The following is a 24,785-nucleotide window of genomic DNA, read 5'->3' as shown; positions in this document are numbered from 1 at the left end:
AGTCGACAAAGTGACCAGAGTGGCCATAATGGTCTCAGTAACCATGGTGGCCTCATTTCTCTGGGGGTCCTGGTGGCCTTTGTGACCATGATGACCACAGTGGCCCCCAGGACCACAGTGACCTTTCTGGCCTCGTGGATTGGAGGGTTCCAATGGCCACTGCCATGGCCACAGTGGCCAGGAGAAGACCCCCAAGGTGGGGGGAGTTCCTGGGGAGGCTCCCACCTGTGGGGACAAAGAGAGGGGTCAGGGAGATCATGGGGTGGGAGGGTCAGAGGGGCATCAGGAGGGCCATGGCGGGAGGGACAGAGGTGGTGGGGGACCCTGAGGGTGTGGTGTCAGAGAGGGCCATAACAAGGCCCATTTCGCCACTACCCAGCCATATACCATATACCTTGTCCCCCCAGCCCCAGCACTGGATATCCCTGTCCCCCTCACCTGGCACTGGGTGTCCCCAACCCTGGTGTCCAAACAATGCTGTCCCTGAACTTGTCCCCAGCTTTGGGTGTCCTGCCTCCCAGCCACAGTGTGTGTCCCTGTCCCCTCCAGGTCATGGGTGTCCACAGCACTGTGTGTCCTTGTCCCCAACCCTCACTGAGTGTCCCCATGCCCCCAGGTTGTTCCCAAGATGTCACCTCGCAGCCACTCGCAGTTGTAATTGCTGGAGTTCCCGGTGGAGCAAAGCTCAATCTGCACCTTCTTCCCTTCCCTGGTGACTTTGGTGACCACAAAGGTCTTGAAGGGCGGGATCAGCACCTCCTTCTCACTTTGATTGAAGAAGAATTTCTGGATGTCGGCGCCGTGGCACGTGTGCACCTCAAACATTGTGTCTGTCCCATAATGCTGGGCCACCGTTCTGTCCGGCGACGAAAAAGTGAATTGATTGAAGCCGACTTTCTCGCCAAGTGTCACATTGAACTGGTCTGTCCTCACCCCACGGAACACATCGAGACATTTATTAGGGCATCTCAGCCTCTGGAGGGCCTGGGTCAGCAGGAAATGCAGCGTTTTGAAGTGGAAGTTGTACCGGCATTCCTGGCAGGAGCGTCCAGCTGTGCGCAGGGCTTCATTGAACTCCCTATACACATCCTTCATTTTGTAGGCCATGAGGGCGAAGGCCTGGGCTGGAGACAGAGGGGATGAAGAGGAGCCCCGCTTCTGCTACTCGGCCATGGCCTTCACCCAGGCCTGGGAAAACTCCTTGTTCTCTGAGTTCTTGAACTCAGAGTCATTGAGGGCTGGCAAGGCCTCAGTCATGGCAGGGCCACAGTTGAGGTACTGGTCATCAAAGGAGTTCTGGGCCATGTCCAGGGGCACTACCTTGATGGCCGCAGTGGCCACGGTCATTGCCAGCAGTGCCAGGGTGTGAGCCAGGGGGGCCCTGGAGAAGAGAGGCCACAGTGGCCAGTGTGGGACACTGTGGGACACAGAGGGGACACAGAGGACAGGTGGACACGGGGGGACACAGGGGATGCTGAGGGACATAGGGGGACATGGGGAGGCTTCTCTGGGGAGGGACTGGAGAGGGACAGGGGGGTCAGCCCAGGGACGAGGGCAGCCCTGGCCAGGAGACCCCTGGAGATGTCCTGGGACCCTGATCCCAAATCCTGGGATCACTCCTCGATGCTCCAGTGTCCTCCAGTTGCCCCAGAGACCTTAATTCCACTCCCAGAGTTTTGAGCAATTCCCCTGGTGTCCCCTCAGCCCCCCCAGGACCCCAACCCAAATCTGGGGTCACCTGACACCCTATTTGTCCCTCTCAGTCCACCCCCAGACCCCAATCCCATTCCAAGTCTGGTGTCCCTTTTGGGAGTGTTGGAAACGATACACCCCAGGACCCCAACCCAAATGCAGGGATCACCCCCTGCCCCCTGCAGTGTCCTTTAGCCCTCCCATGGCCCAGTCACACCTCCAGTTCCCCTCTGCTGTACCCCAGAGCCCTGTGAACCCCAGTCCCATGTCCCCCAGTGTCCCCCAGCTTCCGCCAGGATTCCAAACCCTCATCACATTCTCCCCCAGGGTCCCCCCAGTAACCCCCAGGGCCCCAGGCCCATGTCAATGTCCCCTCTCCCTCCCTCCAAGTGTCCCCTGGAGTCCCCCCAGCTCCTGATACCAAAATCAGCCAGAGCGAACTCCCTGAAGGAACTGCAGGTATCAAAAAGCCAGAATTCTTTCTCAGCTGGCACTCACTACAGATCTCTCCTGGTCCTGCAGGTCAGGGGGGACTTTGACAAGGGGTATTCATCCACCACAATTACAAATATTCATTAGAAGGGGCTTCTTAGATAATGCAGATCCATCACTTTCTCTGGAAATAATTTGCATGGTTCTGCCTCTTTCTGGAAGTCCTTTTTTTGGTACTGGATGGTCACCCAAAGGGGTTTCTGGGTGTGGTTTTCACTGAATGCCCCAATATGCCAGATGACCTTTCCTGCAACTTCTGCTTTTTGCAGGCACTGCTCCTTCTTTGGTCCAGAAGTTGCGAAAGACCCTCACTGGAGCTCCTTTATCTCTTTCTCCAGGAATTATTCCATCCACATTCATCTTGGGTATCCACACTTCTCACTCCTTTTCTTGCTTTTGCCCGTGTATTGCAAAAAATACCCACCACTCTGTGCCTCGAACCAGGTATCGCACACCTTCAGGAACACGTCCCGACACTGCCCGTTCTGAGCATCCCTCAGTGTGGCCACGGCGTCGGTCAGCAGGAAATGCAGCGTTTTGAAGTGGAAGTTGTCTCAATATTCCTGGCTGGAACCCCCAGCCACAAGCACGGCCTCACTGAACATGCTGGACAGATTATATGTTGCAAAGGCCATGATGGCAGTGGCCTGGTCTGGAGACAGAGGGGACTCAGGGGGCCCTGATTCTGCACCTTGGCTGCAGCCTTTACCCAAACCTCAGCAAACTTCTTGTTCTGCTCAAACTCAGAGCGGTTGAGGGCCGGCAATGCTGCCTTCATGGCAGGGCCACAGCCTCGGTACTGGTCATCAAAGTAGTCTTGGGCCATGTCCAGGGGGATCACATTGACAGCTGTGGTGGCCATGGCCATTGCCAGCAGTGCCAGGGTCTGAGCCAGGCGGGCCATGGAGAGGAAAGGCCACAAGGACCAGGGTGGGACACTGGGGGACACAGAGGGGACACAGAGGGGACATGGGGAGGATTCCTTAATGAGGGACTGGGCAGGGGAGTGGGGTCAGCCCAGAGGGAAGGGAGGCACTCCTGGCCTGCAGACCCCTAGGCATGTCTGGGGTCCCTGATCCCAAATCCTGGGGTTACTTACGCCTCTCCAACATCTCCCACCCCCCTGGGGACCCAATCCCAATCCCACTACATGGCCCAGGACTCCTTCAATGACCAGTACTGGGGCTGCGGCCCTGCCATTATCGCGGCATTGCCGGACATCAGCCACTCTGAGTTCCAGGTGAATCCTCTCTTCACCCAGACTTGGGTGAAGGTTGAGGCTGAATGGCACAAGCAGGGCTCTCCTGTGTCCCCTTTGTCCCCTCTGGCATCCCCAGGCCATTGCTGTCAAGATGTCCACAACAAAGGACATTTACAAGCACTTCCACGCAGCCGTGATTGTGGCCGGGCGCTTCAGCCAGGAATATCGGAAAAACTTCCACTTCAAAACGCCGCATTTACTGCTGACCCAGGCACTGGTGACACTGAGGCATGCTCAGAATGGGCAGTGTCACCTCATGTTCCGGGTGTGCATGATGTCCAGTTCCTGGCACAGTGTGGCCAGAAGTTTCATTTTGGTCAATTCAAATTCTATTAAATTATTCTGTCAAATCAAATCTATTAAATGATTCTATCAAAACAACTCAATTAAATAATTCTACCAAAATGATTCCATGAAGATTCTTATAGAGCCAGACAACAGTGACAATTCCTAAGCAGGGCTCGTTGTCACTCCCCATACCAACACTTGTGGGAACGTCTCTTTCTCGCACCATTGAGGAGGACTGTTGGGGAGCGTCCTGTTGAAGTGAGGGGGAGAACGACCATCCTATAATGCATCGAACTCCAACTTTATTGATCGATCAGTCACTTTAAATAACAGTGTTAATTAACTTCATGCATATTCCAAAATCCAGGTTTACGATAGGCTAACAGAGAAAACTCTAACCACTCCTTTTGTTTTACAATACCGTTGATTGTTTACATCAAACAAAATCAGTGTTCTCACTGTGATACGAACGGTTCTCAAAACTTCCATAACTGTTCCCAGGGTGCCATCTTTTCCCAGAGAGGATGTTACCTTTGTTATGGGAAGACTGCCTGAGAACTTTATTGCTTATACAAGGATGCCTGAGAGAGACTAATTGTTTATAGAAGTCAGGCTGGAAGCTGCTTTGAAACTGCTTCACAGCTACCTGCTACTCCTCTCTCAGCTGCATGGCTTCGTGGCCTTTTTCTTTAAGCCATGCTTGAACTAAACTCCCGACAGCGTCCCCTTCCTGAGGGAGGAACTTCACACATATTTCATTCCAAGTATGAACAGAGGAGAAGAATTTCTGTCTGAGAGGGGACTGGGCATTGCCAGGGTCAGGTGATGGATGGCCATTCCCAGGTCTAGTACTTCAGCCTCAGTTGTCAATTTGGGGCTGGGGGTTAAGGCTGGTTTTTAGCTCAAATTGGCACCATGCCCTGCCTGGCTGGTGGTGACCTGCTGGATCAGATCTGGGGAATGACCTGAGGGTGCTGCTGGGTGACCAATGGAGCTGGCCATATGGCCTGGGGCCAGGTGGGATTTGGAGGACACTCAGATAAGTGAGGCCAGGAAGTCAGATAGTGATCGTGTCCCTATCCCTGCCCAGTGAGGCACATCAGGAGTGTTGTGCCCAACTCTGTCCAGAGCCATTTCCAGCTATGCTCATGGCTGTGTTGACCTCTTCCCAGGTCTATTTCTAGTTCTGTCCAGTGCCATGTCCAGCTCTGCGCAGTGCCATGTCTAGTTCAGCCCAGTGCCATGTCCAGTTCTCCTCAGTGTCATGTGCAGCTCTGCCCAGTGCTCTTGCCCATTCTGGGCTCCTCAGAACAGGAAAGACCTGGAGATCCTGGAAGGCAGCATGGATGATGACAGGACTGGAGCATTTCTGTCACAAAATGACAAATACCAGAGAGAATGGATATCTTCCCTTCCCCTGAAGGTGCTGGACAGAGCCTGAAGACAAACTGGCAGAAATGATAAAAGGAGGGAGAGGTGAGCACACAAGATGAAAATCACAGCTAGAACCCATGGAGAAACAGATAAAGGGAATTCCAGTGGGGTTTTGGCAAGTTCTGTAACAGGAAACAACAGCATCTGTGCAAAGAAATTGTTCCAGGAACAGTCCCTTTGGTGTCACAGTATTTGGTGAAAAAGAGCCCCAGAAGCCCCATTTTTATGACTCTCCAGGACAATAAAAGACCTGTAGGAGGAGGTGGAACAATGGAAATGATTTACAGGAAAAGTACAGTTTCTGTATTAGATAAGTGACACATTTTAATGAATATTTATAAATATGGTGGATAAATACCCCATGGCAAAGTCCCCCCTGATGTGCAGGACCAGGAGAGATCCGCTGGGAGTCAGAGCTGATTAAGAATTCAGATTTCTGCTATCTCCATTTCCATCAGGGAGCTTCACTTCGGCCGATATTGGTATTATGGTGGGGGGACTCATGGGGGACTCTGTGGGGCACACGGGAGTGAGGGATTGGCATTGCGGACATGGGTGGACACTGGGGGAGTCACAAGTCTGGGATTGGGGTAATGGGGGGCGGTGGGGGAAAATGAGGGGGGACACAGGATGATGTGGGCGGATTGGGGTCATGGGGGTGCTGGCAGACACTTTGGGGCAGAGGGTGATGCCTGGATTTGGGTTGATGTCCTGGGGTGACACCAAAGAAATTGGAGAAGGCGAGTGGAGTCTGGGGATGGGCCAAGGATGACACTGGGGGGCTCAGGGAGTGACCCCAGGGTTTGGGTTGGGATTCTGCCGGGGCTGAGGGGACTTGAATTCATGTGAGTAGGATTTAGGTTATGGGGGGGGCCATGATACTGTGGGATTGGGATTGAGGTCCCCACGGGGCTGGGGGACATTGGGGAGGCATAAGTAACCCAAAGATTTGGGCTCAGGGACCCTGAACATGTCCAGGGGTCTGCTGGCCAGGAGTGCCTTCCTTTTCCCTGACCCCACACCTCTGCTGACCCCACTCCCCTGTCCATTCCTTCCTTAAGGAACCCTCCCCATGTCTCCCCCATGTCCCTTCTGTGTCCTCCAGTGTCCACACTGGTCCCTGCAGCCTCTCCTCTCCATGGCCCCCCTGGCTACAACCCTGGCACTGCTGGCATTGGCCATGGCCCCCACAGCTGTCAATGTGATCCCCCTGGACATGGCCCCCGACTCCTTTGATGACAAGTACCGCCGCTGTGGCCCTGCCATGACCGTGGCATTGCCGGCCCTCAACCGCTCTGAGTTCCAGCAGAACAAGAAGTTTGCTGAGGTTTGGGTAAAGGCTGCACCTGAGTGGCAGAGGCCGGGACCCCCTGAGTCCCCTTTGTCTCCAGACCATAACAATGCAACCATGGCCTTCACAATGGATGGCCTCCACAGCATGTTCAATGATACCATGCGTGTGGTCGGGCATTCCCAACAGGAATATTGAGACAACTTCCACTTCAAAACGCTGCATTTCCTGCTGACCGATGCCCTGGCAAGAGCGAGGTACAGTCTGCAAGGGCTGTGTTATGATGTGTCACAGAAAGTGTGTGGGGTCCAGTTCAAAGCACAGAGCTAAAGTTTGAGGCAAGGTCATCTGGAGATATTTGATCACTCAGTGAAATGACCCCCAGAAACCCCATTGTTATGACCCTCCAGGACAATAAAAAGTATTTCCTACAACAGGCAGAGCCATGCCAATTATTTACAGGAAATGTGCTGGTTTTGTATTAGCTAAGAAGCCCATTTGAACGAATATGTATAATTATAACAGATGGATTCTGTGTGGCAAAGTCCTTTCTGCTGTGCAGCACCAGGAGAATTCATGGTCCTTCATGGCCCCTCATGGCCCCCTCATACACCAGTGTAATCCCTGACTCCTCTCTGACCCTCCTCAACCCCCTCACCTTCATGAACCACTCATCCCCCTTTTTTTCCTCCCAGGTGGGAGCATCCCCAGGGCCCCCTACCACCTCAGAGGGCTCCTCCTGGCCACTACAGACCTGGCAGCAGCCACCAGGATTGTCTGAGACATGAGGTAAGGAAGGTCACTGTGGTCTCCACAATCACAAAGGCACAATGACGTCCAGAGAAAAGAGGCAACCAAAGCTACCAAGGCCACCACTGCCATTTCGCCTGGGTGGAATTAAGGAAAAAAAGAGGAAGAGAAGACAAAAAAAACCCCCTACCAACTCCCCACCACCCAACATTTCAATAACTGCCCCATACTTCTTTGCCTATTCATTAATTTGCGTTATCTCCCAAATCCCAATCGTGAATATGTGTGAATTCCCACATATTCACGATTTAAACCCAACAAACTCTATTTCCACATCCTAATTAATTCAACCTAGAAAGGAATAAGAGGAATGTTTCTTTACAAATAGATTGTGTGAATCTGGTGGTAGATAAGGCCTGGGACTTGTAGAGAAGGAAGTGACTGGAGAAGCTGTCAGTTTCAGAAAATGTTCTTCATTGACATGGACTACGGCTCAGACAAGGTCCTGCCAAATTCCTGAATTTCAAGAAGAAGAACTTCAAGAAGCGACCATAATGGTTATAATGGCCTCAGAACTCCAAGAATTTCAAGAAGAAAGAAATAAAAGGCTTATGAATAATGATTTCCCTGCCCAGGGTGAAGTTAAATCTCATTTTAATGGTCATGTGTCAGTGTTACAGAAGGGTGGGGTGTGTAGCAAGGGGAACATTCAGTAGATGGATTGGGAAGTGTGCGCCTTCTGAATGCCTCAGTCAATGGGGAAGGGGAGAGGGAGATATGGCCAGGAAAGCCCCCTCTGGACCCCACTGCTGTGAGCCCACCAGTGTCATTCCTGTGCCCACCAGCCCCACAACCCCACTCCCAGTCCCATGTCCCTTCCCCCTTAGTGTCACCCCTGCCCCTCTGCACTTCCCGAGCCCAAACCCTGGGAACAATCTCTGATCTCCCCAGTGTCCCCTCAGTGCCCCGCCACCCACCTGTGCCAATCCCAGTCCTGTGTTTACCCTTCCATTGTCCCCCCAGTGCTCCCCTCATCCTCAATCCTACTCCCAATCCTCTGCAAACCACTTGTGACAGTGGGCTCTTTACAAACTCCAACTGAATCCCTAAAGCCACTCCCTCAGCCCCCACTGTCCTCCACAGCCCCCTCCCAGACCCCAGTTCCACTCCCAGTCCCTTGATCCTGTTAGTGTCACCCCAGTACCCCGACCCAAATCCAGAGGTCACTCCCTGCCCCCACAACATCCCCCTGGAGCCCCCATGGCCCCACCATGCAATCCCAGTCCCATGTCCCTGCCTCAATACAACCCCATTGTCCTAAAGCCCCTGAATCCAAAATTGGCCGGAGTGAACTCCCTGACGGAACTGGAGGTATCAGAAAGCCAGAATTCTTGATCAACTTGGACTCACAGCAGATCTCTCCTGCTCCTGAACATCAGGTGGGACTTTGCCATAGGGTATTTATCCACCACTTTTATAAATATTCCTTGGAAGGGCTATCTTAGCTAATGCAGATGCATCACTTTCTCTGGAAATAATTTGCATGGTTCTGCCTCTTTCTGGAAAGTCCTTTTATGGTACTGGAGGGTCACCCAGAGGGGTTTCTGGGTGTGGTCTTCACTGAGTGCCCCAATATGCCAGATGACCATTCCTGCAACTTCTGCTTTTTGCAGGCGCTGCTCCTTCTGTACTCAAGAACTTGCAAAAGATCCTCATTGGAGTCCCTTTACCTGTTGCTCCATGGATTCCATCCATGTTCATCCTCTGTATCCACACTTCTACCGCCTTTCCTTGCTTTTCCACATTTATTTTAAGCTCAATCCCACGTCTTTAAAGGAAACTTTCTATTCTTTTGTTGCTCACACCCTATTACCCTAATCCCACTGTCCCATGTTCCTCCAGTTCCACCCAGTCCCCACCGCTCACTGAGTTGCTGCCACACCTCAGATACCATTTGGGGCCCCCTATCAGATGACATCCCTGTAGGCATCTTAAGCCTGGGGATGATCTCTTGGGGGTGTGCGTGGGTGGCTTCCTTGACCTTGTTGGTGTTGCAGGAGAAGTCCTGGACCCCAAAAAAAGGATCCACCAACACCAGGAGATAACCTGAGCCCATGTTGGCATGGTAGCTCAGAAAAACCATTTGCCAGTAATCCCCAGGAGTGTTTCCTCTTTTGGTGATGCCTGGAGGCGATGGTTTTGAATTCACAGGGTTCTTTTGAAACCATATCAGGCATTGCTCTGTAACAGACCTGACAATTTTTTTCAATAGACACTGAGGATCTGAGGCCACGGACCAATCCCCATGGCATTGATTCCCCAGAGATTTGCTGGCGCTTTTCTCCTTCACAAATTGCAGCATCTGCTAGGGAGAGCCTGATCTGCTTATTGGGAGTTACCTCTCACCTACACATCCAGCCACCCTCTTTATTGTGGGCTTTTGGATAAGCAGCCAATTTTCAATCTGCCCAACTCTATCCAGGCCTGACCTCTGGCAGTGAAATTCCTTCCTCAGGAATTAACACCAGGATGCTTTGTTGCAGAACCTCTCATGCAGCTTTAATGCAAGTCTATTTCCCACAGAGGTTTTTCAACCCCCAAGCTGGTGTACCCTGGATTGTAGTACAACCAATTCTTTGGGCAGCTGGATGGTATCAAGGAGGGATAATAATTCTTGTTTATATTTAAGGGGAGATTCCTATATTGTTAATTGACATTTTCCCTTCCATATGGCTCCATGGGCATGAGCAATGCTCAAAGCATATGTAGCGAGTTCCTACATTTGCATGGGACCTTGAGAGTGGGACTCAGGATCTGGGCTGTGAGCAATAAGAGAGGGAATGAAACTTATATCCATTAATAGTTCTAGATAGAGCTTAATGATGAATGGGCAAAAGCATTGAAAGGAGGTTGAAATGTGGATACACAGGATGAACGTGGATGAATCCATGGAGAAACAGATAAAGAAACTCCAGTGAGGGTCTTTCGCAACTTCTGGACCAAAGAAGGAGCAGTGCCTGCAAAAAGCAGAAGTTGCAGGAAAGGTCATCTGGCATATTGGGGCATTCAGTGAAAACCACACCCAGAAACCCCTTTGGATGACCATCCAGTACCATAAAAAGACTTCCAGAAAGAGGCAGAACCATGCAAATTATTTCCAGCGAAAGTGATGTACCTGCATTATCTAAGAAGCCCCTTCTTATGAATATTTATAATTAGGATGGATAAATACCCCATGGCAAAGTCCCCCCTGAGCTGCAGGACCAGGACCAGATCTGATCTGAGTTCGAGCTGATAAAGAATTCCGGCTTTCTTATATCTCCATTTCCATCAGGGATTTCACTCCAGCCAATTCGGTATCAGGGGCTGGGGGGACACTGGGGATATTTGTGGGAGGGACATGGGACTGGGATTGTGGAGTGGGACCATGGCGGGCTGCAGGGGGATGTTGTGGGGGTAGGAGGTGAACCCCAGATTGGGTTTGTAGTCCTGGAGTGACATGAAATGGGTAATGGGAATGGGAGTATGTTTTGGGTCTGGGATAGGGACCTGGGGGACACTGGGGCAGTGAGGGAGGGCCTTGAGGAATTTGGGTGAAATCTCAGAGTGACCTGGGGTCATAAGAAGGTGGCAGAGGATTGGGAGCAGGCTTGAGTTCCTGCAGAGCACTGGGAGGGAAAATGGAAGGTTAAACACAGGACTTGGATTGGGACAGGGGAGTTGGTGGGACACTGGGGGGACACTGAGGATGCCAGGCATTTTCCACAGGGTTTGGGCTTGGGTGACAGTGTGGGTGAACTGAGACGAGACTGATTGTAGGGTTGTGGGGCTGATGGACACATGGATGACACTGAGGGGGACACAGCAGTGGGGTCCAGGGAGGGCATTGTTGGAGTGGAATTGGGATTCTGGGGAGCACTGCGGGTGGAACAGGGAGTGACCCCAGAATTTGGTATAATTTCCTGGGGTTCTAGGAGGACACTGTGTGTGGAGGACGTTGGGTTATGGCAGTGGGATTGTTGTCCTGGGGGTCTAAGGGGAGCTCAAGAATGACTGGGGTGATGTGAGATGGGTAATGGGACTTGGAGTGGGATGTGGATCTGGGAGAGAGACCTGGGGGACACCCTGGGGGGGAGGGGTTGAGGGGAAAGCATAAGTGACTTTTGGAATTTGGGTGAAGTCCTGCAAGGGCCCTGGCTCACAAGAGGTCTAAAGAGCTGTGGGAACAGGATTGAGGTCCAGGAGAGTACTGGGGGGGAAAACAAAAGGGTAAGAACAAGACTGGATTTGGGATGGGGGGCTGGTGGGGCACTGAGGGGACACTGGGGATGTCGGGGATTGTTCCCAGGGTTTGAGATAGAGTGACACAAAGGAGGGAACTGATATGGGACACGGAATAGGGTTGTGGGTCTGGTGAGCACAGGGAGGACACTGTGGGGGACACAGCAGTGGGGTCCAGGAGGGGCACTGTCAGAATGGGATTGGGGTCCTGGGGGGCGCTGCTAGGGGGACAGGGAGTGACCCCAGAATTTGGATCAAGTTCCTCGGGTTTTAGAAGGACACTAAGGGTTGAGGACATGGGACCTTGGGAGTGGGAGTGGGGTTCTATCTTGAGGGGAGTCCAGGAATGACTCCAGGATTTGTGAGCAGCATTCCAGGATGTTTCCAGGGGTCTTCTAGCCAAAGCTGACCCCCTGTTTCTCAGCTGACCCCACTTCCCCTCCTCGGCACCTCATAGATGAACTTTTTCCATGTGTTACTTTGTGCCCTAAGTGTCCCCTCAGTGTGTCCCTCTTTGTCCTCCAGTGTCCCACACTGCTTGTGGTGGCCCGTCCCCAGCATGGCCCTCCTGGCTCAAACTCTGACACTGCTGGCAATGGCTGTGGCCACCATGGCCATCAAGGTGGTGCCCCTGGACATGGCCCGGGACTCGTTCGATGACCGGTATGAGGGCTGTGACCCTGCCATGCACGCAATGTTGCCAGACCTCTACAGCTTTGAGCGCCAGATGAATCATCTCTTTGCCTGGGGCTGGCATCAGGCTGAAGCTGAGTGGCGCAAGCGGGGCTCTCTTGTGTCCCCTCTGCCGTCCAACTGGCACGCCATTGCTCTCATGGCCTACACATCGCCACAGGTGTACAAGGAGTTCAACACGGCGGTGCGCACAGGCGGGCACTCCCGTCAGGAGTACTTGAAGCACTTCCACTTCAAAATGTTGCATTTCCTACTGACTGATGCCTTGGTGACACTGAGGCAGGCTCAGAACTGGCAGTGTCGCCGCGTGTTCCGGGGCGTGCGTGATGTTCATTTTCAGGCACAGCAAGGCAAGAGGGTCCGGTTCGGTCAGTTCACATCAACGTCACTGAGCAAAGGGATTGCTCTGGAATTTGGGGCAGACACAATTTTCGAAGTGCAGACATGCCATGGCGCGGACATCCGTCAGTTCTCCATGTATCCAGAGGAGGAGGAGGTGCTGATCCCACCATATGAGACCTTCACAGTCACCCAAGTCATCTGGGATGGGAGGAGGACATGGATCTGGCTCCGCTCTGCTGGGATCTTCAGCAAATACAACTGTGAGGTCAGTGAGGTGACAGCACAGGGGACAACCTGGGGGGATGTGGACAGCCACTGTGGGCATGGGGACACCCATGATAAGGCAGAGGGAACAATGGCACTCACTGGGCATGGGGGACAGGGACAACCCACTGTGTGTTGGGGGAGAAGGACACCCAGTGTTGGTGACATCAAATTTGGGGCCCCCATTATGGGCACAAGGACAAGAACATCCATGACAGGGCACAGAGATGGGGATTCACACTTTGGGGAGGGACAAGGACAGGAACACTCCTGCCAGGGGAGGGCAGAGTCTGGACCACGCCAGTACCGAACCTGTCCTGCTCCACCAAAACACTTTTGTTGGGATGGGCCCCATGTGATGGATGTAGGTGGGCAATGATCCCCCACAGCACTCCCTAAACCCCTGTCACCCCCTGTCACCCCCCCATTCCACCCTTTGGCTACCCCTGATCCCTGTCATCCCTAAGCCCACCATGACCCCACTGATCTATCTACCCTTTGTACCTCTACCCCCCCCACCCATGACATCCCTGTCACATGTCACCTCATGGCCCCCATCTCTCCTGCCACCCTTAACCCCCCATTTTGGCTATTCCTGACCCCCTCACTCCCCATATGATCTCCCATTTTACCCCTCTTTGTTCCCCAGGTGGGAGGGTCCCCACAGCACCTTGTCACCTCCGAGGGTTCCTCCTGGCCATCACACACCTGGCATGGGCCACTGGGATCTTCTGAGCTCTAGGCCACCAAGATCACTGAGGTCACTGTGGTCCCTGTAGTGACCACAGCCACCATGATCACCAAGACTCCCTCAGCCACAAGGCTGCCACAGCCACTGTGATCACTGTGCACACCAAGGCCATTCTGCAAAGCAATTCTAATAAATAATTCAATCATAAAAATTCCATTAAATAAATCTGACAAAGCCAGCAAAAAGTGACAATTCCTAAGCCGGGCTCAATGTCACTCCCCACACCAACACCCATGGAAACATCTCTTTCTCTCAGCCTCGAGGAGAATCTTTGGGGAGCATCCCCTTCCCAAAGGAGGAACCTCACACACATTTCATTTCCATCTGGAACAGGGAATAGGAATCTCTGTCTGAGAGGGGGCTGGACATTCTCAGGGCCAGCTGATAGATCACCAGGCTCAGCTCTGGTTCTTCATTCTCAGTTGTCCATTTGAGGTTGGTGATTTGGGCTGGTTTTAGCCCAATTCAGAAACAAAATCAGCACAAAAGCCCTCTCAATGCTGCCCTGATGGCAACAAATGGGACATTGTCCTTTGAGCACATTCCAGGTAAGGCATCCTGCCACATTCTGCAGTTCAGGGGGATCTTAAAGGCTGGAAATTGCAAGGTTCAAGAAGGCAGGGACAGGAGGTCCCTGGGGAGGGACAGTCCTCAGTCCACATTCCTGGCAGGGGGGACCTGCTGGATCAGCTCTGGAGAAGGACTTGGGGGTGCTGGTGGGAGACTAGTGGAGATAGCTGTGTTTCTTGGGACCAGGAGGGATACAGGGGTACCAAGAAGAGCAGGGTCAGGAGGTTAGGGAGTGACTGTGCCCCTCTGCCCTGCCCATTAAGGCATATCTGGCATGCCGTGTCCGGTTCTGTCCAATGATGTGTCCAGCCCTGCCGAGTGCTGTGTCCTGTTCTGTCCTGATCTGGGCCCAATCCTGGTCTCAGCGATGATTCTGCCTGAGATGGGAGGTTGGGCCAGGGGCCCAATCTGGGTCCTTCCAGCCTCATCCATTCTGGGATTTGGGGATTCTGGCAGTTGCGGTTCAGGAATTGTCCACAGGACGGCAGCAGCGAGTGTGAGAATTCAGTGGCACTGTGCAGTTCTGGGTGCCAACAGCAGGCGGCAGCACGAGCTGCTGGCACTGCTGCGGGCACAAGCGCCTGCCCCGCCCCATCCCGGCCCTGGGGGCTCTGCAATGGTTTGGGATGGAGCGACCTTAAAGCCCGTCCAGTGCCAGCCCTGCCATGGGCAGGGACATCTTCCCCTGGGAGAGGCTGCTTCAGGGCCCGCAGAGCCTGGCCTTGAATACTTCCAGGATTAGGGCAACCAGAGCTTTGTTATAGATGGGTATCATGATGATTGGCTCTCACAATTAAAGGATGAATATTGCTTGTATGTTAAGAGAAGTTTTGTCAATTTATGGTTATCTTGTGGTGGTTTGTTTTTCAGACACCCTTTGTTCTTCCCATAGTCCCGTTTCCCCCTCTGTATTGTTGCCACCAGATGGCCCTGGTAGTCAGGGTTGTCAGGGTCATGTGGAGGGAGGGCGTGTACCTGTGGCCCTTGCATGGGGTGACTGGGAAAGGACCAAGCCTGTGTCTGGGGAGAAGCGGCATGGCAAAACCTCACCCCCAATCAGACTGCAGGAAGGTCTCCACCAATGGACAGCAAGGAAAAATCAACTGGCAGACTTTGGGAGGGGCCAGGCATACAGAAGGAAAATTTTTTATATGTATTACTACTTATGGATATGTATTTGGCTGATGCAACACCAGGGGTATAAAGGACAGAGCCACCATTTTGTGGATGAGACTCTGGTTGCAGCTGAGCATACGACTTATGATTCAAGTGGATAATTTTTGCTATCTACCTTTTGAGCAGAAAAATTCACCTTGCCAGAGGTTTACTTGCACAAGGGAGACAGAAGAGCCCTGTAACTTTATTCATGAACAAAGGAAGAGGCCATGGGGAATTTCCCCATGGGGCGTCTCAAGTTGCTGTATGATGCAGCTTCCTTTTTATCCCAATTTCCTGGCCATATCTCCCTCTCCCTTTCCTCATTGGCAGAGGTATTCAGAAGGTGCAGACTTCCCAATCCAGCCAGCACGTTCCCCTTGCTATGCACCCCACCCTTCTGTAACTCATGACCATTAAAATGAGCTTTAATTTCACCCTGGGTGGGGAGACTAAAATTCATAAACCTGTTAAGTCTTTGCTCTTCCTGAAGTTCAGGAATTCAGCAAGACCTTGGCTGAGCAGCAGTCTGTGTCAATGAAGAACATTTGCTGAAACTGATAGTTTCTCTGGTAACTTCCTTATCTACAAGTTCCTGGCTCTATCAACTACCAGATTTGCACAATCGGTTTGTAAAGACACTTTCCTCTTATTCCCTTCAGAGCTGAATGAATTGTGGTGTGGAAATAGAGTTTTCTGGGGATTAAATCCTGAATATGTGGGAAAGCACAGAATTTGGGATAGAATGCAAATGAATTAATTTCCAAAGAAGTAAAGGACAGTCAGGGAGATGTTCAGGGAGAGAGGGGGTGGGGAAGATTTTTGGTTTTCCTCTTCTCTTCCTCTACACTTCTCATTTTTTCCCCTTTTCCTCCAGGGAAAATGGCAGTGGTGGCCTTGGTGGCCACATTTTTCTGGGGGTCATGGTGGCCATGGTGATCATGGAGATCATGGTGACTGTGAGAAATAACTGGTCACTTTAAAAATTTAAAGGTTTATTAGACCTCAACAGCACAATAAAGGGACTGAATAGGGAAGACCAGGCAGCACTGGGGGTGTGGTCGACTGCCAGTGGGTCATCCACAAAATGGCGTCTTCACCTTTTATATCCCCAGTGTTGCATCAGCCAAACCTGGCCCTCCCAAAGGTTGCCATTCAAACCTTATTCACTCTCCGTTGGTACAGACCTTCTTGTAACTTGACTGGAGGTGAGGTGAGGTGAGATGAGGCGTGCCATACCTAATCAGGAATAGATTTTCTCCATTCCCAATTGCCCAATGCCAAGGGCACAGGTTCACGTCCAGCCCCCACACGTCCCTGACCACCCCGAAAACCAGGGCCATCCGGTGGGAACAATACAGGGCGGGAGAAAGGGGGCAGTGGAGAGAGCAAAGGGTGTCCAAAAACCAAGCTACAATCACATAAACATAAGTCAACAAAATTTCTCTTAATATATGCACAATACTCACCTTTTAATTGTGAGAGTCAATTATCATATTACCAATCTATAACCAAGCTGTGGCTGGCCCACACCTGGAAGCGTTCCAGGCCAGACTGGGCAGGGCCTGGAGCAGCCTGGCCCAGGGGAAGAGGTCTCTGCCCATGGCAGGGCTGGCACTGGATGGGCTTTAAGGTCACTCCAGCCAGGAGCGGCACATGTGCAGTGCCACTGATTTCCCATGCTTGCTGCTGCCCTCCGGTGGACAATTCCTGAACCGCAACTGCCGGAATCCCCAAATCCCAGAATGGGTCAGGCTGGAAGGACCCAGAGTGGGCACCTGGCCCAACCCCTCAGCTCAGGCAGCATCAACCCGAGCACAGGATTAGGTCTGGAGCAGCCCAGAACTGGACACGGCACAGGGCAGAGCTGGACAGAGCAGTGGGCACAGCTGGACACAGCACTCCTGATGTTCCTCACTGGGAAGGGCAGAGGGGCATGGACACACCCTGACCTCCTGGTCCCACCCCTCCTTATGCCCCCTAGATCCCTCCCGGCCCCAGGACACAAAGCCAGTTCCACGGATCACCCACCAGCACCCCCTGGTCCTTCTCCAGAGCTGCTTCTGCAGATCAACCTCAGCCTGGACTGGAAGCGGGGACTGTCTGTCCCCAGGGACAGGACCTGCCCTTGCCCTCTTGAACTTAGCAATTTCCATGCTTTAAGGTGTCCCTGAACTGCAGGATGTGGCAGGATGTTTTAACTGGAATGTGGCCAAGGGACAATGCTCCATTTGTGGCCATCGGGGCTGTACTGATAGGGGTCTTGTGCTGCTTTTGGTGCTGAGTGGGGCTAAAACCAGCCCAAATCACCAACCCCAAGTTGACAACTGAGGATGAAGCACCAGAGCTGGGCTTCAGCTGACCCTGGGAACATCCAGCCCCCTCTGTGACAGACATTCCTCTCCCCTATTCCTGCTTGCAATGAAATGTGTGTGATGTTTCTCCCACAGGAAGGGGATGCTCCAAGTATCCTCTTTGAGTTTGAGAGGAAGAGACATTCCCATGAGAGTTGTTGTGGGGAGTGCCATTGAGCCCTGCTTAAGAATTGTCACTTTTAGCTGGCTTTGACTGGTATACTTAATAGAATTGTTTTCATAGAACTATTTAATAGAATAGTTTTGCACAATGATGCTGGTGGCCACAGTGGCTACATTGGCTGTTGTAACTTTGTGGCTCAAGTAATCTTGGTGATCAAGGTGGCCACAGTGGTCTTGGTGGTTACAGTGACCATGGTGGCCAGAGTGGCTGTGGTGTCCACAGTGCCACAGTGACAATGGTGGCCCCAGTGGCCGCATGGTGGCAATAGCTGCGATGGTGGCAATAGTGGCAGTGGTGGCCTTGGAAGCCTTGGTGGTCTTGTTTCTCTGGGGGTCATGGTGGTCTTGGTGATCGTGGTGGCCACAGTGACAACAGTGACCTTGGTTGTCATGGTGGCCATAGTTGCTGCAGTGACCACAGTGACCTTTGTGTCTTCGTGGCTCAGAGGATTCCAGTGGCCACTGCCAGGGCTGTGGTGGCCAGAAGGAGTCCTCCAACGTGGAAGGGGGCACTGGGGACACTCCCACCTGAGGGACAAAGAGAGAGACGTAAGGGGATCATGAGGGGAGTGAAGGGGTCAGGGATAGAAAGGGAGACTTAGGGGTTACAGGAGAGATGGGGGCCATGAGGTGACAGATGACAGGGTGTCAGGGGAGGCATGAGGGGGGAACAGAGGCCAGAGAGGTCAGGGGGGTCTTGGTGGGCTTAGGAGTGACAGGGGTCAGGATGAGTCAGGGATTGCCACAGGGGGTTACAGGGTTTCTGGGTGTGCCATGGGGGATCATGGCCCACCCGCATTCTGTACACAGTGCCCATTCCCAAAGCACTGCTTTTAAGGGATAGGGTTGGTACCCTGGAGGGTCCCTGTCTCCGTCCCTGTCCCTTGTCCCCTGGCACGGATGTTCCTGTTCCCGTTCCCTCCTGAAAGTGGTGATCCCTATCCCTGTTCCCTGTCATGGGCGTTCCTGTCCCTGTGCCCACAATGGGTGTCCCCAGATTTGGTGTCCCCAACCCAGGGTATCCTTGCCCCCCCACATACTGTGGGAGTCCCTGTCCCCCATCCCTATACTTTATCACAGGTGTTCCCATTCCCCCAGGCTGTCCCCTGTTGTGTTACCTCCCAGCCACTCGCAGTTGTATTTGCTGTAGGTTCCAGTGGACTGGAGCTGGATCTGTGCCTTGTACCCTTCCCAGGTGTATTGGGTGACCTTGAAGGTCTCAAACGGTGGGATCAGCACGATTTTAGGTTCTGGATGTTTGCTGAAAACTGTGATTTCCACGCCATGGCATGTGCGCAGCTTGAGCATTGTGTCATGGGAGCGCTTGCCAATTGGTTTGCTTGGGAACACTCCCATGAATAGACCAAACCTGACGGTGTCCCCACGCTGTACCTCGAACCGGGCCCCGACCTCCAGGAAAGCGTCCCGACACTGCCCTTTCTGTGCGTCACGCAGCGTGGCTAAGGCATCGGTCAGCAGGAAATGCAGCGTTTTGAAGTGGAAATTGTCTCGGTACTCCAGGTGGGTGCGCCCAGCCACGCGCACAACCTCATTAAATATTCTGTCATCAGTCATTGAGAAGGCCATGATGGCAGTGGCCTGCTCTGCGGACAGAGGGGACTCAGGGGGGCCCCGACTCTGCCACTCGGCTGCAGCCTTTACCCAAACCTCCGCAAACTCCTTGTTCTGCTCAAACTCAGAGCGGTTGAGGGCCGGCAATGCCGCCTTCATGGCAGGGACACAGCCCTGGTACTGGTCATCGAAGGAGTCCGGGACCATGTCCAGGCGATACACATCGAGAGCCATGGTGGCCATGGCCATTGCCAGCAGTGCCAGGGTCTGAACCAAGGGGGCCATGGCAGGGAGAGCTCACAGGGACCAATGTGGACACTGGAGGACACAGAGGGGACATGGGAGAGACACGGGGAGGATTCATCAGTGAGGGACAGGGGAGGGAAGTGGGGTCAGCAGGGGACTGGGGTCAGGAGGAAGGGAGGCACTCCTGGCCAGCCGACCCCTGAACATATCTGAGCTCCCTGATCCCAAATCCTGGGATTACTTATGCCTCCCCAAGCTCCCCCAGCCCCAGGGACCCCAATCCCACAGTACCATGGCCCTCAGAAGCACAATCCTACTCCCATGACTTCAAGTCCCCTCAGCCCCAGCAGAATCCCGACCCAAATCCTGGGGTCACTCCCTGAGCCCCCCAGTTTCCCCCTCAGCCTGTTCCCAGGCACCAATCCCACTCCCATTCCCCACTTCCATTGGTGTCACCCCAGAACCTCAACCCAAATCCAGGCATCACCCTCTGCCCCCACTGTGTCTCCCAAACTTCCCATGATCCAAATCTACTCTCACCATCCCGTGTCTCCCCTCATTTTCCCCCAGAGCCCCCCATGACCCCAATCCCAGTCCTGTGACTCCCCCAGTGTCCCCCCATGTCCAAAATCCCAATCCCTCAGTCCCGTGATCCCCCAAAGAGTCCCCCTGGAGTCCCCCCATCACGATACCAATATCGGCCGAAGTGAACTCGCTGATTGACATGGAGATAGCAGAAAGCCGGAATTCCTTTTCAGCCCAGATTCACAATGGATCTCTCCTGGTCCTGCACATCAGGAGGACCTTTGCCATGGGGTATTTATCCACCATATTTATAAATATTCATGAATATGTGTCTCTTACCTAAGACAGAAACTGTACTTTTCTCGTAAATCATTTGCATTGATCCACCTCCTCCAACAAGTCCTTTTATTGTCCTGGAGAGTCATAAAAATGGGGCTTCTGGGGCTCAGTTTCACCAAATACGTTGATATCAAAGGGACTGTTCCTGGAACAATTTCTTTGCACAGGTGCTGTTGGTTCCTGTTACAGAACTTGCCAAAACCCCACTGGGGTTCCCCTTAGATGTTTCTCCACGGGTTCTAGCCGTGACTTTCATCCTGTGTGCTCACCTCTCCCTCCTTTTATCATTTCTGCCAGTTTGTCTTCAGGCTCTGTCCAGCACCTTCAGGGGAAGGGAAAATTTCCATTCTCTGTGGTATTTGTCACTTTGTGACACAAATGGTCCAGTTCTGTTATCATCCATGCTGCCTACCAGGATCTCCAGGTCTTTCCTGTTCTGAGGAGCCCAGAATGGGCAAGAGCACTGGGCAGAATTGGACATGGCACCGGGTAGAACTACACATGGCACTGGGAAGAAGTTGACACAGCCCTGAGCACAGCTGGAAATGGCTCTGAACAGAATTGGGCACAGCACTCCTGATGTGTCTCACTGGGCAGGGAAGAGGGACACGATCACTACCTGACTTCCTGGCCTCGCTCATCTGAGTGCCCCCCAGATCCCTCCTGGCCCCAGGTCATACGGCCAGCTCCATTGGTCACCCAACAGCACCCCCAGGTCATTCCCCACAGCTGCTCCAGCAGGTCCCCACCAGCCAGGCAGGGCACTGGTGCTAAATTGAGCTAAAACCAGCACAAGTTACCAACCCTAAACTGACAATGGAGAGTAAAGCACCAGAACCGGGCCTGGCTATCCATCACCTGACTCTGGCAATGCCCAGTCCCCTCTCAGACAGAAATTCTTCTCCCCTACTCATACTTGGAATGAAATATGTGTGAAGTTCCTCCCTCAGGAAGGGGACGCTCCCCAACAGTCCTCCTCAAAGGGGGGAGAAAGAGACGTTCCCACAAGTGTTGGTATGGGGAGTGACAATGAGCCCTGCTTAGGAATGGTCACTTTTGACTGGCTCTGTCAGAATTACTTCATGGAATCATTTTGGTAGAATTATTTAATGGAGTTGTTGTGATAGAATCATTTAATAGATTTGATTTGACACAATATGTTAATAGAATGTGAATTGATATGTTAATAGAATGTGAATTGACTAAACCGGACCTTCTGGCCACACTGTGCCTGAAATTGGACATCATGCACACCCCAGAACACGTGGTGACACTGCCCATTCTGAGCATGCCTCAGTGTCACCAGTGCATCAGTTAGCAGGAAATGCAGTGTTTTGAAGCAGAAGTTGTTCTGGTATTCCTGGCAGGAGCATGAAGCAGCACACATGGCTGTGTTGAAGTCCTTGTAAATGTCCTTTGTTGTGTAGGCCGTGAGAGCGACGGTCTGGGCTGGAGATGCCAGAGGGGACAGTGGGAGCCCCCGCTTTGCCAATGAGCCTCGGCCTTCACCCAGATCTGGGTGAAGAAGAGAGGATTCACCTAGAACTCAAAGTGGCTGAGGGCTGGCAAGGCCGCGATAATGGCAGGGCCGCAGCCCCGGTACTGGTCATTGAAGGAGTCCTGGGTCCTGTCCAGGGGCACAACCTTGATGGCTGCAGTGGTCACTGGCATTGCCAGCAGTGCCAGGGGCTGAGCCAGGAGAGCCATGGCAGGGAGGTTACTGGGAGCAGTGTGGGAAACTCGGGGACAAAGTGGGACACACACTGAGGGGACACCGAGGACACACGGGGGTACATGGGAAGGGTTCCTCTGTGAGGGGCTCAGCATGGCCACCGATCTCCAACCAGACGAACTTTAGTACAGTGGCAATTTATTCTCATTTCCTAGGAGGCCTTGGACATTATTCTTTTGTTCTCCTATGCAGTGAATCTCTTTGTCAGTGCCATGATTGTCTTTGGCAAATTTTATGGATCGTGTTCTTTACTCTATATATTTCATCCTGTATTTAGCAGATAACCAGTAATAGTCTTAATTAGATAATAGCCTTACAGATGGGAACTGCTTTAACATGTATGCCTTACATAAAAAAACAAAAAAGAGGGACATGTGGAAGCCCAGACCACTACAGAAGCTCAAATGGGGAGCACAGCAGACGTTGCAGCCCTGGTACAGTGAAGACCATGAGAGGGAAAAATTCAATAAAGAACAGAAGTGAAGACATCATCTCTGGTCACTCTGACCCTCTGACACTGACCACTCTGAGTAAAGAAGAGATGACAGGGACATTGCTGGTGAAACAGACAACAAGGACATTACTAGTGAAAGAAGGATAATCGAGAATATTGTGTTTTTAAGGGGACTGGGGCAAAGGGGTCCAAGTAGAAAATTTCATATGAACATAGTGAGCTATAAATCCTGGTAAACTGGTGTAATAAATGGCTTGGCTTTGCTGGCATTTCAGAGTCCATGTCTCTCAATCCCCACACCCCAGCCGCCCAGTCCCAATCCCAATCCTTTTTTTTATTCTTCCAGTGTCCCCTTGGTGCTCCCCAGGATCTCATTTAGACTCCCAGACCTTTGTAGCCCTCTTGTGACCCCAGGACGCTCAGGAACCTCACTCTAATTCCTTAAGCCACCCCGTCAGCTGCCCCCAACCTTTCGCCTTGGCCCTCTCCCAGATGCCAGTACTGCTCACAGTCCTGTCACCCATTTCATGTCACCCCAGGACCCCAACCCAAATTCAGGGACCAACCCCTGACCCTGCAATGTCAGCCTGGAGCCCTCCATGACCACAGTCTACAATCCCTGTCCCATGTCCCTCCACAAGTGTCCCATGGAGTAGTCCCAGCTACCAATATCGAAATCAGCATGAGCGAACTCCCTGATGGAACTGGAGGTAGCAGAAAGATCTAATTCTTTATCAGCTCGGACTCACAGCAGATCTCTCCTGGTCCACATCGGGGGGGACCTTGTCAAGAGAATCTATCAATCCTAATTATAAATATTCATCAAAATGGGATTCTTAGCTAACACAAAACCAGCACATTTCCCGTAAATAATTGGCATGGCTCTGCCTCTTTTGGGAAATAATTTTTATTGTCCTGGAGGGTCATAAACATGGGGTGATAGGAGGTGGGTTTCACTAAGTGCCCCAATATGCCAGATGACCTAGTCTCAAACTTTCGCTTTTGCAGTGACTGCTCTTTCTGTGTTACAGAACTTGCCAAAAACCCCTCACTGTATTGCCCTTTATCTCTTCGTCCACAGGCTCCAGCAACCTTTGCCCTTCTGTGTACACATTTTTACATCCTTTTATTGTTTTTTGCTCATTCTTTTTAAAGCCCTATGCAGCACCTGCAGGAGAACTCAAACTTTCTATTCTCTCTCTTATTGCTCAGCCTCCACGACCCCAATCCCACAGAACGATGTCCCCCCAGTTCCCCCCAGTCCCACTCTCCACTGCTCACTGAGTTGCTGCCACACCTCAGATACCAGTTGGAGTTCCCTATCAGATGACATCCCTGTAGGCACCTTGAGCCTGAGTATGGATCTCTTGGGGAGTGCCTGCGTGACTTCCCTGGCCTTGTTGGTGTGGCAGGAGTACTTCTGGACCCCCCAAAAAAGGAATCCAACAACACCAGGAGATACCTGAGCCCATGTTGGCGTGGTAGCTCAGAAAAGCCATTTGCCAGTAATCTCCAGGAGTGTTTCATCTTTCAGTGATACCTGGAGGTGATGGTTTTGAATTCAAAGGGTTCTTTTGAAGACATATCAGGCATTGCTCTATAACAGACCTGAGAATTTTCTCCTATGGACACTGAGGATCTGAGGCTGCAGACCAGTGCCCTTCACATCAATGCCCCAGAGTTTTGCTGGCCCTTTTCTCCTTTACAAATTGCAGCATCATTTGGGGAGGGCCTGACACCTGGTTATTGGGAGTTACCTCTCACCCACTCACCCAGCCACCCTCTTTATTGTGTGCTTCAAGATAAGCAGCCAATTTTCAATCTGCCCAACTCTATCCAGGCCTGACCTCTGGGGCTGAAATTCCTTTCTCAGGAGTTAACACCAGGATGCTTTGTTGCAGAACCTCTCGTGCAGCTTTATTGTAAGTTTATTTCCCACAGGGATTTGTCAGTCCTCAAGCTGGTGTGCCCTGGATTGCAGTACGGCCACTTCTTTGGGCAGCTGGGTGGTAATCAGGACACACAGGGCCTGCTGCTTTCATTGGTACACAAAAAGCTCAAAGGAGAGGAAATCCCACGGGAGATGAAGACCTGAGGAGCATCTTTAAGTTACCGA

General features: G+C 52.2%; 2 protein-coding genes and 2 pseudogenes across 4 annotated transcripts in view; 1 reads left to right on the top strand and 3 right to left on the bottom strand.

The window, feature by feature from the left end:
• The window catches only part of LOC132078984 (NAD(P)(+)--arginine ADP-ribosyltransferase 2-like), a 348,971-nt gene extending 335,247 nt beyond the window's left edge, over positions 1–13,724 (top strand). For 2 of the 3 annotated variants that reach the window (XM_059481384.1, XM_059481401.1), the window contains exons 2-3: positions 12,015–12,789; positions 13,438–13,724. In XM_059481384.1, the coding sequence (XP_059337367.1) occupies positions 12,049–12,789; positions 13,438–13,530 (834 nt within the window). In that variant the 5' untranslated portion in view covers positions 12,015–12,048 and the 3' untranslated portion in view covers positions 13,531–13,724. Of the gene's footprint in view, positions 1–10,468; positions 10,565–12,014; positions 12,790–13,437 lie in introns of those variants that run through there. The other variant, XM_059481392.1, reaches the window with a different exon arrangement.
• LOC132076939 (GPI-linked NAD(P)(+)--arginine ADP-ribosyltransferase 1-like) lies at positions 592–3,088 on the bottom strand (annotated as a pseudogene).
• Positions 13,725–18,243: 4,519 nt separating the features above from the next.
• On the bottom strand, positions 18,244–19,658 carry LOC132076861 (erythroblast NAD(P)(+)--arginine ADP-ribosyltransferase-like). Its single transcript, XM_059478280.1, has 2 exons — positions 18,920–19,658; positions 18,244–18,329 (listed from the first exon to the last, which is right to left on the bottom strand). The coding sequence occupies exons 1-2, from the start codon at positions 19,656–19,658 to the stop codon at positions 18,244–18,246; spliced, it is 825 nt and encodes a 274-aa protein (XP_059334263.1).
• Positions 19,659–20,259: 601 nt separating this feature from the next.
• LOC132076783 (GPI-linked NAD(P)(+)--arginine ADP-ribosyltransferase 1-like) lies at positions 20,260–22,190 on the bottom strand (annotated as a pseudogene).
• Positions 22,191–24,785: the final 2,595 nt, after the last annotated feature.

Source organism: Ammospiza nelsoni, chromosome 1, assembly GCF_027579445.1.
Source record: "Ammospiza nelsoni isolate bAmmNel1 chromosome 1, bAmmNel1.pri, whole genome shotgun sequence".
Taxonomy (NCBI): domain Eukaryota; kingdom Metazoa; phylum Chordata; class Aves; order Passeriformes; family Passerellidae; genus Ammospiza; species Ammospiza nelsoni.
The sequence above is the reverse complement of the archived record's forward strand: the minus strand, read 5'-3'. Positions and strand labels throughout refer to the sequence as shown.